The 14,464-nt window shown below is 44.7% G+C and overlaps 1 protein-coding gene across 6 annotated transcripts in view; it reads left to right on the forward strand.

Annotated features, from left to right (window-relative positions):
• Positions 1-14,464, forward strand: part of utrn (utrophin) — a 337,767-nt gene that overhangs the window by 105,317 nt on the left and 217,986 nt on the right. For 4 of the 6 annotated variants that reach the window (XM_031800412.1, XM_031800411.1, XM_031800415.1 and 1 more), the window contains 14 exons: positions 1,430-1,591; positions 1,762-1,893; positions 2,035-2,208; positions 2,395-2,550; positions 2,736-2,906; positions 3,050-3,229; positions 4,341-4,469; positions 5,889-6,059; positions 6,173-6,409; positions 6,915-7,052; positions 7,431-7,535; positions 8,904-9,068; positions 9,208-9,380; positions 14,151-14,301. In XM_031800412.1, the coding sequence (XP_031656272.1) occupies positions 1,430-1,591; positions 1,762-1,893; positions 2,035-2,208; positions 2,395-2,550; positions 2,736-2,906; positions 3,050-3,229; positions 4,341-4,469; positions 5,889-6,059; positions 6,173-6,409; positions 6,915-7,052; positions 7,431-7,535; positions 8,904-9,068; positions 9,208-9,380; positions 14,151-14,301 (2,244 nt within the window). Of the gene's footprint in view, positions 1-1,429; positions 1,592-1,761; positions 1,894-2,034; positions 2,209-2,394; positions 2,551-2,735; positions 2,907-3,049; positions 3,230-4,340; positions 4,470-4,489; positions 4,642-5,888; positions 6,060-6,172; positions 6,410-6,914; positions 7,053-7,430; positions 7,536-8,903; positions 9,069-9,207; positions 9,381-14,150; positions 14,302-14,464 lie in introns of those variants that run through there. The other 2 variants (XM_031800413.1, XM_031800417.1) reach the window with 2 other exon arrangements.

Consider the following 14,464-nt stretch of genomic DNA (forward strand, 5'->3'; position numbering starts at 1 on the left):
GCCCCCATTTGCCTTGATGACAGCTTTGCACACTCTTGGCATTCTCTCAACCAGCTTCATGAGGTAGTCACCTGGAATGTGTTTAACAAGTGTCTCTTGTTAAAAGTTAATTTGTGGAATTTATTTCCTTCTTAATGCGTTTGAGCCAATCAGTGATGTTGTGACAAGATAGCTCTGTTTGGTAAAATAGCTAGAACAGCTCAAATAAACAAATACAAACCACAGTCCATCATTACTTTAAGACATGAAGGTCAGTCAATGTGCAACATTTCAAGAACTTTGAACATTTCTTTAAGTGCAGTCGCAAAAACCATCAAGCACTATGATGAAACTGGCTCTCATGAGGACCGCAACAGGAAAGGAAGACCCAGAGTTACCTCTGCTACAGAGGATAAGTTCATTAGAATTACCAGCCTCAGAAATTGCATCCCAAATAAATGCTTCAGAGTTCAAGTAACAGACACATCTCAACATCGACTGTTCAGAGGAGACTGCGTGAATCAAGGCTTCATGCTGCAAAGAAACCACTACTAAAGGACACCAATAAGAAGAAGAGACTTGCTTGGACCAAGAAACATAAGCGAGGGAGATTAGACTGGTGGAAGAGTCCAACTTGGAGATTTTTAGTTTCAACTGCCGTGTCTTTGTGAGCCGCAGAGTAGGTGAATGGATGATCTCCGCATGTGTGGTTCCCACCGTGAAGCATGGAGGAGGTGTGATGGTCTGGGGGTGCTTTTCTGGTGACAATGTCAGTAATTTAATTCAAATTCAAGGCACACTTCACCAGCATGGCTACCACAGCATTCTGTAGCGATACGCCATCCCATCTGGTTTGTGCTTAGTGGGACTATCATTTGTTTTTCAACAGGACAATGACCCAACACACCTCCAGGCTGTGTAAGGGCTATTTGAGTGATGGAGTGCTGCATCAGAAGACCTGGCCAACACAATCACCCGACCTCAACCCAATTGAGATGGTTTGGGATGTGTTGGACTGCAGAGTGAAGGAATGGCAGCCAACAAGTGTTCAGAATATGTGGGAACTTCTTCAAGACTGTTAGAAAATCATTCCAGGTGAAGCTGGTTGAGAGAATGCCAAGAGTGTGCAAAGCTGTCATCAAGGCAAAGGGTGGCTACTTTGGCGATTTGTTTAATACTTTTTGTTTACTACATGATTCCATATGTTATTTTATAGTTTTGATGTCTTCACTATTATTCTACAATGCAGAAAATATAAAAAATAAAGAAAAACCCTGGAATGAGTAGGTGTGTCCAAACATTTGACTGGTACTGTATGTCTTGAACATATCAGAATTATGTCCATTTCTATATTTTCTAGGCTGTAAACAGGTAGATAAGTATATGTTTGGTAATGTACTTGTCTATATATTATGTATATTGACTTAATGTTGATATGACATCCACCTAGGCTGTGAACCGTCAGATCAGTCTAGAGCAGCAACTGGCCACTCTGAAAGAGAATGAGCAGGTTCTCCAGGCTCTGCAGGAGTCACTGACCCAGCTCGACCACACACTCACCTCTTACCTCACCGACCGCATAGATGCCTTCCAGCTACCGCAAGAGGCCCAGGTACACACATACAGACATGCACACACACACACCACACACACACACAAACTCATCTTCTATCTGACCGACTACATTGACAAATCCCACAAACACATGTAGCGAATGCCAACAATTAGTTATTGGATGTCAGTTTAACCCCTGACCTCTAAACCCGTCTCCATCCTTTGCAGACCATCGGGGCAGAGATTGCGGCCCATGAGGTGACAGTGGAGGAGTTGAGGAGTAGGAACGTGGGTAATCTGCCTCCTGCCACCCCAGAGGGCAAGGCTGCTCGCAGTGGAACCATGTTGGACCTGCTGCAGGTACTGCCCCCTAGTGGACAGGGGGTGAAATTGTTCTCATTAAAGCCTATAGGGATAACATAGGAGTTTATGATTTATTGAAAATGTTGTTGTCTCTGCAATAATTCTGGTTGGTCATTATGCTGTTTTTTCGTCTTTCAGCGGAAGCTGCGAGAGATCTCCACTAAGTACCAGTTGTTCCAGAAGCCTGCTAACTTTGAGCAGCGCATGCTGGACTGTAAGAGGGTTCTTGATGGAGCCAAGGAAGAGCTGCACATTCTAGACGTTAGAGAGGTGGAACCCCAACAGATCCAGGCCCACCTCATCGGCTGTATGGTGAGACCTAGAAATAAAACACTTTGAGAAGTCTCTTACAGGTGTGCATGTACGTGCGCGCACACACACACACACACACACACACACACACACACACACACACACACACACACACACACACACACACACACACACACACACACACATTCTCCCTCACACTCCCTGTCTGTCTCCTTAACCCTTCAGAAACTGTATAAGGTTCTGAGTGAGGTGAAGTTAGAGGTGGAGACAGTGATAAAAACAGGAAGACAGATCGTCCAGAAACAACAGACTGATAACCCCAGAGGCATGGATGAACAACTGACAGCACTTAAACTGCTCTACAACCACCTGGGAGCACAGGTAATACACACACACGTGACTATAGTAGTTTAACCTTAGGACATAACAGTCTGGTCTTCTCACTTGGTCAGCTGTGTCATCATGAATAGTTGCGTTCTTAAAATAAACCTAGTTTCAAAATGATGAGGATATCGTCATTTTGACCAACCAAACCCCGAGTCCATCGTCTCTTCTTCTCTCTCCAGGTGACAGAGGGGAAGCAGGACCTGGAGAAGGCTCTGTCTTTGTCTCTGAGACTACATAAGGACAGCGCCGCCCTACAGGACTGGCTGAACACCAACCAGACTCTGCTGCAGCAGAAAAAGTCCTCTGGAGACATGCCTGCTGATATAGACGCTGAGATCGCCTGGGCCAACGTGAGTCACGTGTGTGTGAGTTGTGTGCTAGTGTGTTCACCGGGCTTGCTAGAATAGTTTGTTGAAATGTTTATTTGGCTTTTGTGTGGGTGTGCAGAGGATTTGTGTAACATTTGTATAACGTGTGTGTGTGCGCTCCCCAGGGCATGCTGAAGGAGTCGGAGCATCGTAAGGCAGACCTGGCTGAGCTGATGGAGACCAGCGCTGGGCTGCAGGGGCTGGTGGAGGGGAGCGAGGGCCCTCTGGAAGACAAGCTGTGTGGCCTCAACGAAGGCTGGGGACAGGTGCGCACCTGGACCGAGGACTGGCTGAGCACCGTTCTGGTGGGTTCACGCTTCACTATCATAGGATAACCTATCTATTAATCCTGTCTCTGTCTAAAGTAATGGTTGAGGAAAGTAATGTGTACATGACAGGTAAAACATGTCAGAAGGGACATTTGGAATAATTCCTGCATCTTGCCTCAGCACTCCGTTTCTCTAGAGAGAAATCAAGTCATTCACGAGAGAAATCTGAGAAATCAAGTCAATAACTATGTGGGATGCTGGGCTGATGGGTTGGAGTCTTCATTAACCACATATTAAACCTAGTTCAAGGCAAACACATGGTAATTAACTACAATGATCCTAATCCATAGAGATGGATCAGAGAGGAAGAGGCGAAGCGAGAGGTTTCACTCTCACCATAATCTGTCCAAAATAAGCCCAATGCGTTTCTATGGGTTTATTTTGGACCTAAGCTTTTCACCTGCCTTCCCGCCTTTGGGAGAACGACTTCCATTGTTAGAGCATAGACATGAGCCTCTCGTCATTATATACAAAACTCTGGACTGATCCACTGTTCCGTCTGTTACGTTAGGTTAGATACACACAGACCGCATGAGAGAGCTATGTACACAACACAACGACAAGAGGGACAGTTCGTGAAAGTATACCTTATCTACTTTGAAGAACTAGTCCAATGATTTTGTCCGACAGCTCTGCAGCATACTTAGGCAGGTTAGCTAAATAGGATGACTGAAGGCGGTACAGTATGGGGAGAACAGAGTTAATATTACGTGTCCTGGCTGGCTGACTGCTACTGCCTGAGAAGAGATGATTTTAAGGAATAAAAAAAGAATAAGGTAATCAAATAAAAACAAAGTAATATACACAGCTGAAACATTTGGTTATTTATTAGTAATTTCCTATTTATCTATTGATGTTTATCCAATGTGGACCTGACCGAGCCAATGGAATATTTTGTAATGTTTTGGCAATTGAATGTTCACTGTTTTTAGCTTAGGAATTTCCATTAAAAAGCTCAAGAATTATTATGTCGTCATTTTAAATGATCAAAACCGAAATCGATTTATTAATAATGGCACCAAAAACGGAACCAACCTCAAACTCGAATCGCTCAGCACTACCATCTTTCTACCTCTGTTCCCTTCAGAACCACCAGAACGAGGTGGAGATCTTTGATGAGAACCTGGCCCACATCAGCACCTGGCTGTACCAGACCCAGATCCACCTGGATGAGACGGAGAGACTGCCCACAGTGGAGAGGGAGATAGTAGTTAAGGTGATGGAGACGGCCCACAGTGGAGAGGGAGATAGTAGTTAAGGTGATGGAGACGGCCCACAGTGGAGAGGGAGATAGTAGTTAAGGTGATGGAGACGGCCCACAGTGGAGAGGGAGATAGTAGTTAAGGTGATGGAGACGGCCCACAGTGGAGAGGGAGATAGTAGTTAAGGTGATGGAGACGGCCCACAGTGGAGAGGGAGATGGTAGTTTAGGTGATGGAGACGGCCCACAGTGGAAAGGGAGATGGCCCACAGTGGAGAGGGAGATAGTAGTTACGGTGATGGAGATGGCCCACAGTGGAGAGTGAGATGGTAGTTAAGGTGATGGAGACGACCCACAGTGGAGTTAAGGTGATAGAGACAGAGAGACGGCCCTCAGTGGAGAGAGATGGTACTTAAGGGGATCGAGACAGCCGATAGTGGAGAGAGATGGTAGTTAAGGTGATAGAGACAGAGAGACGGGAGAGGACAGGAAGGGAGATGGTAAGAGAGAAAGAGGAGGGGAAGGGAGATGGTAGGAGAGAGAGAGGAGGGGAAGGGAGATGGTAGGAGAGAGAGAGGAGAGGAGGGGAAGGGAGACGGTAGGAGAGAGAGAGGAGAGGAGGGGAAGGGAGACGGTAGGAGAGAGAGGAGGGGAAGGGAGACGGTAGGAGAGAGAGGAGGGGAAGGGAGACGGTAGGAGAGAGAGGAGGGGAAGGGAGACGGTAGGAGAGAGAGGGAAGGGAGACGATAGGAGAGAGAGAGGAGAGAGGAAAGGAGATGGTAGGAGAGAGAGGGAAGGGAGACAGTAGGAGAGAGAGAGAGGAGAGGGGAAAGGAGACGGTAGGAGAGAGAGGAGGGGAAGGGAGACGGTTGGAGAGAGAGGAGAGGAGGGGAAAGGAGATGGTAGGAGAGAGAGTGGGAAGGGAGACGGTAGGAGAGGGAGAGGAGAGGGGAAAGGAGATGGTAGGAGAGGGAGAGGAGGGGAAGGGAGACGGTAGGAGAGAGGGAAGGGAGACTGTTGGAGAGAGAGGAGAGGAGGGGGAAAGGAGATGGTAGGAGAGAGAGTGGGAAGGGAGACAGTAGGAGAGAGAGAGGAGAGGGGAAAGGAGATGGTAGGAGGGAGAGAGGAGGGGAAGGGAGACGGTAGGAGAGAGAGGAGAGGAGGGGAAAGGAGACGGTAGGAGAGAGGAGGGGAAGGGAGACGGTAGGAGAGAGAGGGGGAAGGGAGATGGTAGGAGAGAGAGAGGAGAGGGGAAAGCATGGGGAGGGAACTGAAGCATGAAAATTCAATATTGGTTGATTACAATTGAATTTTTATTAGAGCCTATTACCAGAGTTTAGGATATAATTAGCCTGTGTGGGGAAATAATAATTGGAGTAAAAGCTATTGATGAACCTGTTAATGTATTAAATTGTTTGATTGTTGTGTGTGTAGACCCTGCTAGAGGAGCTGGATGACATCACTCTGAGAGTGGACAGTGTGAGAGACCAGGCCATCATCCTAATGACCAGTAGAGGTCCTGCCTGCAGAGACGTCGTAGAACCCAAACTGGCTGAACTCAACCGCAACTTTCACAAGGTCTCCCAATGCATCAAAGCTGCCAAGGTACAACACTGTTTCACTGTATTACAATCACAACTGTCTAGAGCTGTATCATTCAAACTGTAGATAGATACGTACAGGGGGGTAATTCTCCCTCTTTTGTTTCTGATACCCAGATGTCCACCACTCTGGAGCCTGGGACTGTGGATATGATTCAGCAGATACAACAGATCTCTCAGATCCCTCACCAGATCTCTCAGCTCCAACAGGACCAGATTGCTGAGCTCCAGCAGAGCCAGTCAGAGGAGGCCCTGAGCTCCAGCCTGATGCAGACCTTTGAGGGGGAACTAGAGGCAACAATCAAGGCCCTAGAGGACCAGCAGGACCCCACACACACCCTGGATGATGACAAGGTATATATTATACAGATACTCTCTCTCACTCACTCATACACTCACGCACACTCACACACACACACACAAATGCACACACAGTGGTTAAGTTTATGACTGGTCAAACAAAGAACACAAAGTGATATAAGATGTATACAGTGTCACAGATTAACAAGGGTGTGATTGGGCAGTTTGTCCTCGGAGTGTGTTATCAGGGACTTACACCCCTCGGTGTAGAGCGGCTGAACAAATCACACCAGCCCAGACCAAGGTCACTGTGAGTCAGGAAGCAGAGTGTCTTACTCCTTCCTGTCTGTCGACCCTCGGCTCTCTGGAAAAGGACATCATATAGGGTTCTTCAAGCTATTTTGGGTTCGGATTCACAGTTGAATTTATTTTTTGTTTTTGATTATGGGCGTAATGTTCATTTTCTAACCCTGGAAAACCCTAGTTCAGTTGTTTGATTGAAAGGGAGTCTTTGTTTCCGTGACAACGTTCACTGTGACCCTGTGTGTTGACCGGTCAGATGGATGAGGAGAAGGCTGGCATGGAGGAGCTGCTGAGGAGAGGAGAGGAGGTGCTGCTCCAGACTGCAGACGAGGGCCAGAGGGAGGGGCTGAGACTCCGGCTGCTCCGCCTGCAGGCGCAGTACACCACTCAGAGGGTGAGAGAGAATGATACACAGTCTCTACACTAACTCAACAATCATGTAACATTTATATCCTAACACCGTAACCATACAATAATGGCATTGACAACAGTACATCACACAGATTGAGGGAGTAAGAATAAAACAACTCTACCAACTACATGTGAGAGAGAGCATAGATACTCAAAGCAGCGTTTCATATGAATATGAAGTGGCATCTCGTAGCATTGTAGAGCTCAGTTTTAAGATCTGGAGGACCGGTGGCCTTGGTCATGTTATGCAGGCTCTCTGTTTGCGATTAATTACGCACAGTATGGCCTTGTCTGGTGTGTGCCTGTTTGAGTGTGTGTTTGAGTGTGTGTGTGTGTCTAAATCCCTATCTTGTCTCTACAGGAGTTTAGGATGCTGAGAGTGAGACAGGTGGAGGTCTCCATGGACGACGACTCTTCTTCAAACAGCTTCACAGAGCAGAGAGACAGACAGGACCTGACTGTAGAGGTGAGTCGCATTCTATACTGAACAAAAATATAAAGGCAACATGTAAAGTGTTGCTCCCATGTTTTATGAGCTGAAATACATGATCCCAGAAATGTTCCATACACATGTTTACTTCCCTGTTAGTGAGAATTTCTCTTTTGCCAAGATAATCCATCCATCTGACAGGTGTGGCATATCAAGAAGCTGATTAAACATCATGACCATTACACAGGTGCACCTTGTGCTGGGGACAATAAAAGGCCACTTCTAAAGTTTTGAGGGAGCGTGCAATTGACATGCTGACTGCAGGAATGTCTACCAGAGCTGTTGGCAGGGAATTTAATGTTAATTCTCTGTCATAAGCTGCCTCCAACGTCATTTTAGATTTTTGGGCAGTATGTCCAACCAGCTTCACAACCGCAGACCATGTGTAACTACACCAGTCCAGGACCTCCACATCCGGCTTCTTCACCTGCGGGATGGTCTGAGACAAGCCACGATGGCCACTGTGCTCTTCATGGATGAATGCCCCATGGTGGGGTTGTGGTATGGGCAGGCATAAGCTACAGACAATGAACACAATTTAATTTTATCAATGGCAATTTGAATGCAGAGCGATATGGTGACGAGATCCTGAGGCCCATTGTTGTGCCATTCATCCGCCGCCATCACCTCATGTTTCAGCATGATAATGTACGGCCTCATGTTGCAAGGATCTGAACACAATTCCTGGAAGCTGAAAATGTCCCAGTTTTTCCATGGCCTTCATACTCACCAGACATGTCACCCTTTGGACATGTTTGGGACGCTCTGGACCGACGTGTACGACAGCGTGTTCAGTTCCCACCAAATGTCCGTCTTCACACAGCCATTGAGTGGGACAACATTCCACAGGCCACAATCAACAGCCTGATCAACTCTATACGAAGGAGATGTGTTGCACTGCATGAGGCAAATGGTGATACCTTTTTTGTAAGGTATCTGTGACCATATCTGTATTCCCAGTCATGTTAAATCCATAGATTAGGACCTAATGAATTTATTTCCATTGACTGATTTCCTTATATGAACTGTAACTCAGCAAAATCTTTTAAATTGTTGCACATTGCTTTCTAGATTTTTATTCAGTATATCACTAGTATTACACATCACTTATTATCTTATTCCCTATGCCCTTTTAATGACCTTGTTTTGTTGTATGGCGTCATATTAAATGTGATATCAAATGTTGACATTTGATGCTTCCCACAGACTCATGTTGTTGTGTTACCTACCTTAGATGAATGTACTGGTTGTAAGTCGTTCTAAGAGTGTCTGCTAAATGTAATTGCAAAATGTCTGATTCACACACACATTTACTTCTTCTAACATAATACCGTCTCTTGCCAGCAGATGGAGCCAGAGGACAGGGCACTCTCTCTCAGTCCCTCAGACTACCTGCTGAATATCAACAAGGTTCTGCTGGCCATGGCCGACAACGAACTGCTGCTCAACTCCTCCGAGCTCAGCAGTGGTCTCTATGAAGACTTCTCCAGCCAGGAGGACACACTGAGGGTGAGAGAGGGAGGGAGGAGGGGAAAGGGGGTAGGGATGAGGGGAGAGATAGGTCCTGTAGGTCTGAACAGATACCTCTCACTCTTTTACTTACGTCTCCCCCCTCCTCTCTCCTCTCCTCCTTCTCTCTCTCTCCCAGAGTATAAAGGAGAGTCTGGAGTGTGTGGGGGAGCAGGTAACGGTGATCCATGAGCGCCAGCCTGATGCCATCCTGGAGGCGTCGCAGAGAGAGGTGGCACAGATAGGAGACGCCCTCACCCAGCTCAACGCAGAGTGGGACCGCCTCAACCGCATGTACAACCACCGCAAAGGGTGGGTGACTCACGGTCAACATGGTTACATAGTACCTGTCAGGTGTTCATACACAATGAGCACTAAAGAGCATAAGGAAAAACAAAATGCTAATTGTAGCATCACAATAAAGGGAAGAAGAGCAGCTGTAGTCTTTGGTGGTCCAGTATTGCATTGTCACTTAGTTATGATCTTGTCTCCATCCTGTCTCTGTGCTAGTCTGTCAGGGAGTTTCTAGCATGTGTACAGAGTAAATGTCAGTTTTCAGATATTGACCACAGATGAGAGAGGATGGAGAGATATACCAGGGCATGACACGTTGTTTCCTTGGCTAGCTAGCTACATGCTGAATGTATCTGAAATTACATGATCAATTGATGTTTACTGGTCATGAAAAGCATTCCGTGACTGGCTGTATAACTCTGATGATAGAGCGAAGTGTGGAATAATCGGAAATGTGTCGTTCTGACTATGCTCTTCCAGACGTGACGATATTAAACCCAAATTGTTATAATATTTATTTAACAATCCCTTGAAAATGGGTCTCTGCCCCACAGCAGCCAAATCGAACGCTCTACAGCGTATTGTGACATCTTATTGATAATGACCTATTCTATCTTTATATAGAGATGGTGGTAGTTCATTGTGAGGTGGTATTTTCTCCAGTCATTCCCTGGCATCCCACACATGTGCTAGTGTTTAATGGAAGTCAGGAACGGGGTGATGTTTTTCCTTTTCCTTTCTCTTTATTGGAAAAAGAAGGAATTTCCCAGTGGAAACAACCTAATTCTGATTCCATATTGATTCCACAATCCACCCACCAACACCCACAGAAGGAATAATTAATGAATTGTTTTAAAAAAACTAAACACGGGCATTGAATAGCATGAATTGAGTTATTAATCACTTTATTTATTAATTATTGTTACAGTTATGATATATATAATTTTATTTCTATTGTTTTTTTTATTGACCATTTTCATTATTTTATTTCACTTAGTCCTGCATGTTGGATCTCAGAGTCTAAGATTTTCACTGTACTCTGGTAGTACACAATATCAGGTTTCCCATAATCACACCTGCAACCCTTTACATGTGGCTATTAAACACTCTGAATCAGACTCTGAATAAAGGCAAATCACCTGGAGGGATGGTATTTGTTCTCAGGTCTATTTCAAATGTGGGAATCAGTTAGGTCCACTATTGCTCAATGGTTAATATAGGTGTTCACAATGGTTAATACAGGTGTTCACAATGGTTAATACAGGTGTTCACAATGGTTAATACAGGTGTTCACAATGGTTAATACAGGTGTTCACAATGGTTCATACAGGTGTTCACAATGGTTCATACAGGTGTTCAAAATGGTTAATACAGGTGTTCACAATGGTTAATACAGGTGTTCACAATGGTTAATACAGGTGTTCACAATGGTTAATACAGGTGTTCACAATGGTTAATACAGGTGTTCACAATGGTTAATACAGGTGTTCACAATGGTTAATACAGGTGTTCACAATGGTTCATACAGGTGTTCACAATGGTTCATACAGGTGTTCACAATGGTTCATACAGGTGTTCACAATGGTTAATACAGGTGTTCACAATGGTTCATACAGGTGTTCACAATGGTTCATACAGGTGTTCACAATGGTTCATACAGGTGTTCACAATGGTTCATACAGGTGTTCACAATGGTTCATACAGGTGTTCACAATGGTTAATACAGGTGTTCACAATGGTTCATACAGGTGTTCACAATGGTTCATACAGGTGTTCACAATGGTTAATACAGGTGTTCACAATGGTTCATACAGGTGTTCACAATGGTTCATACAGGTGTTCACAATGGTTCATACAGGTGTTCACAATGGTTAATACAGGTGTTCACAATGGTTAATACAGGTGTTCACAATGGTTCATACAGGTGTTCACAATGGTTAATTTGGGAGAAATGTGAATACAGCAATAATTGAGCTTTTATTTAATAAAAATGCCACCCAGTGTTCTCACTATCTTTGATAAACACAGATATTAAACTGTTTTTCCAAATGCTGTCGTCCCGTCTCGAGATTTACAAATTGGTCCACACGGAACAAAGCGGGTTTAAAAAGCATTTATCCTCAGTTAACCGACTATTACGTACAGTATCTTACATGCTTCATCAGAAACAACAGCTCCTTGGGCTGTGTTTTCTCTCCATGTAGAAACAGCTTTTGATAGACCAGAGATATGACTATTCTAGTCTGTCTTGGAACATATGGGAATTGGCTCATCGTATTTACCAATCCCACAGCCATAGTAACAACAGGCAACACCTGCTCTGCTCCGTCCGTTCAGCATCACTAGGAGCAGCAGACAAGGCGATCCAATTTCGCCTTTGCTATTCTTATTATCCATGGAACTCCTGCCCCAGGCAATTTGTCAATAGAAGGAAATAAAACCTATTTCCCTCAAATCTACTGATCACTTCATCTCATTATATGCAGAGGATATTGTACTCTATCTAGACAATGTATTTCAATCACTCCCAAATGCATTAAAGTTCATAGATACATTTTATAACTTAAGATGACGTTGAATTTATCTAACAAAATCAGCCCTACTGCCTCTCAAGACCCCGATGGAGGACATCTCTACTTATGAATCCCAATCGTTTACCAGTTAAAGTATTTGGGAGTAGATATAGTTCCTTCCTTAGATAAAACCATTGGCAGAAACTTTAACAGAACACTCAATTCAACCTGACCTCAGTAGATGGACTAACATCCCAGTTGCTTTAACCTGCAGAATCTCTATTGTCAAAATGAATATATTGCCACTGTTGAATTTCTGTAGGTCAAAGGTTCCCATGGCTCCCCCTTCTGGCTATTGGGATCAAATTCATAGTGCTGTTTCTGGGTGGGAAGGGTGGATGTGGGCAGGTGGATTGGAACTAAGGGGGGGGGATGGGTTGGGGTTATCTTCTGTATGCATTTCTATATTTTTTTTTGTACCTATAACCACCTCTCTGAAAAAAATGACTAAACTAAATAAAAAGTTGGTCACATCAGGCAACCCCAGTTCATAACATGAACCCCAGTTCATAATCCTTAAACAGTTCTGGTGCTTAAATTGTGTCAGCCATAAAGTGTGAGGATCCCTACTACACAAATGTATTTGGGAGATGTCCTCATTCAGTCCATTATCAACTCACAATAGATTCCATAAGAATAGAGGCTACAGCCATATCAGGACTTTAACAGATTCCAGATCTGCTAGTTTTCACCCTAATGGAAGGTGTTGGTCTGGGTAAAACTAGTTTCCTCCCTAATGGTTAAGGTTAGGTGTTGGTCTGGGTAAAACTAGTTTCCACCCTAATGGTTAGGTGTTGGTCTGGGTAAAACTAGTTTCCACCCTAATGGTTAGGTGTTGGTCTGGGTAAAACTAGTTTCCACCCTAATGGTTAGGTGTTGGTCTGGGTAAAACTAGTTTCTACCCTAATGGTTAGGTGTTGGTCTGGGTAAAACTAGTTTCCACCCTAATGGTTAGGTGTTGGTCTGGGTAAAACTAGTTTCCACCCTAATGGTTAGGTGTTGGTCTGGGTAAAACTAGTTTCTCACCCTAATGGTTAGGTGTTGGTCTGGGTAAAACTAGTTTCCACCCTAATGGTTAAGGTTAGGTGTTGGTCTGGGTAAAACTAGTTTCCACCCTAATGGTTAGGTGTTGGTCTGGGTAAAACTAGTTTCCACCCTAATGGTTAGGTGTTGGTCTGGGTAAAACTAGTTTCCACCCTAATGGTTAGGTGTTGGTCTGGGTAAAACTAGTTTCCTCCCTAATGGTTAAGGTTAGGTGTTGGTCTGGGTAAAACTAGTTTCCACCCTAATGGTTAGGTGTTGGTCTGGGTAAAACTAGTTTCCTCCCTAATGGTTAGGTGTTGGTCTGGGTAAAACTAGTTTCCACCCTAATGGTTAGGTGTTGGTCTGGGTAAAACTAGTTTCCACCCTAATGGTTAGGTGTTGGTCTAGGTAAAACTAGTTTCCACCCTAATGGTTAGGTGTTGGTCTGGGTAAAACTAGTTTCACCCTAATGGTTAAGGTTAGGTGTTGGTCTGGGTAAAACTAGTTTCCACCCTAATGGTTAGGTGTTGGTCTGGGTAAAACTAGTTTCCACCCTAATGGTTAAGGTTAGGTGTTGGTCTGGGTAAAACTAGTTTCCACCCTAATGGTTAGGTGTTGGTCTGGGTAAAACTAGTTTCCTCCCTAATGGTTATGGTTAGGTGTTGGTCTGGGTAAAACTAGTTTCCACCCTAATGGGTAGGTGTTGGTCTGGGTAAAACTAGTTTCCACCCTAATGGTTAGGTGTTGGTCTGGGTAAAACTAGTTTCCACCCTAATGGTTAGGTGTTGGTCTGGGTAAAACTAGTTTCCACCCTAATGGTTAGGTGTTGGTCTAGGTAAAACTAGTTTCCACCCTAATGGTTAGGTGTTGGTCTGGGTAAAACTAGTTTCCACCCTAATGGTTAAGGTTAGGTGTTGGTCTGGGTAAAACTAGTTTCCTCCCTAATGGTTAAGCTTAGGTGTTGGTCTGGGTAAAACTAGTTTCCACCCTAATGGTCAAGGTTAGGTGTTGGTCTGGGTAAAACTAGTTTCCACCCTAATGGTTAGGTGTTGGTCTAGGTAAAACTAGTTTCCACCCTAATGGTTAGGTGTTGGTCTGGGTAAAACTAGTTTCCACCCTAATGGTTAAGGTTAGGTGTTGGACTAGTTCAAGTCAACTGATTCAATATCTGCTGTCCCTTGTCTGTCTGTAGGAGTTTTGACCGTGTGGTGGAGGAGTGGAGACAGTTCCATTGTGACCTGAACGACCTGAGCCAGTGGCTGATCGACATAGAACTGGTCCTCACTGAGGGAACCGGACCTGATGGACAACTGGACCTGGACACAGCCAGGACACACCAGGAGGTCAGAGAGTGTGTCTGTGTGTGTCTGTGTGTCTGTGTGTCTGTGTCTGTGTCTGTGTGTGTGTGTCTGTTTGTGTGTGTCTGTGTGTGTGTGTCTGTGTGTGTGTCTGTGTGTGTGTCTGTGTCTGTGTCTGTGTGAGAAATATAAGTGTGGGTATAACTCA

The sequence above is a fragment of the Oncorhynchus kisutch genome, linkage group LG21, assembly GCF_002021735.2.
Source record: "Oncorhynchus kisutch isolate 150728-3 linkage group LG21, Okis_V2, whole genome shotgun sequence".
NCBI classification, from domain to species: Eukaryota; Metazoa; Chordata; class Actinopteri; order Salmoniformes; family Salmonidae; genus Oncorhynchus; species Oncorhynchus kisutch.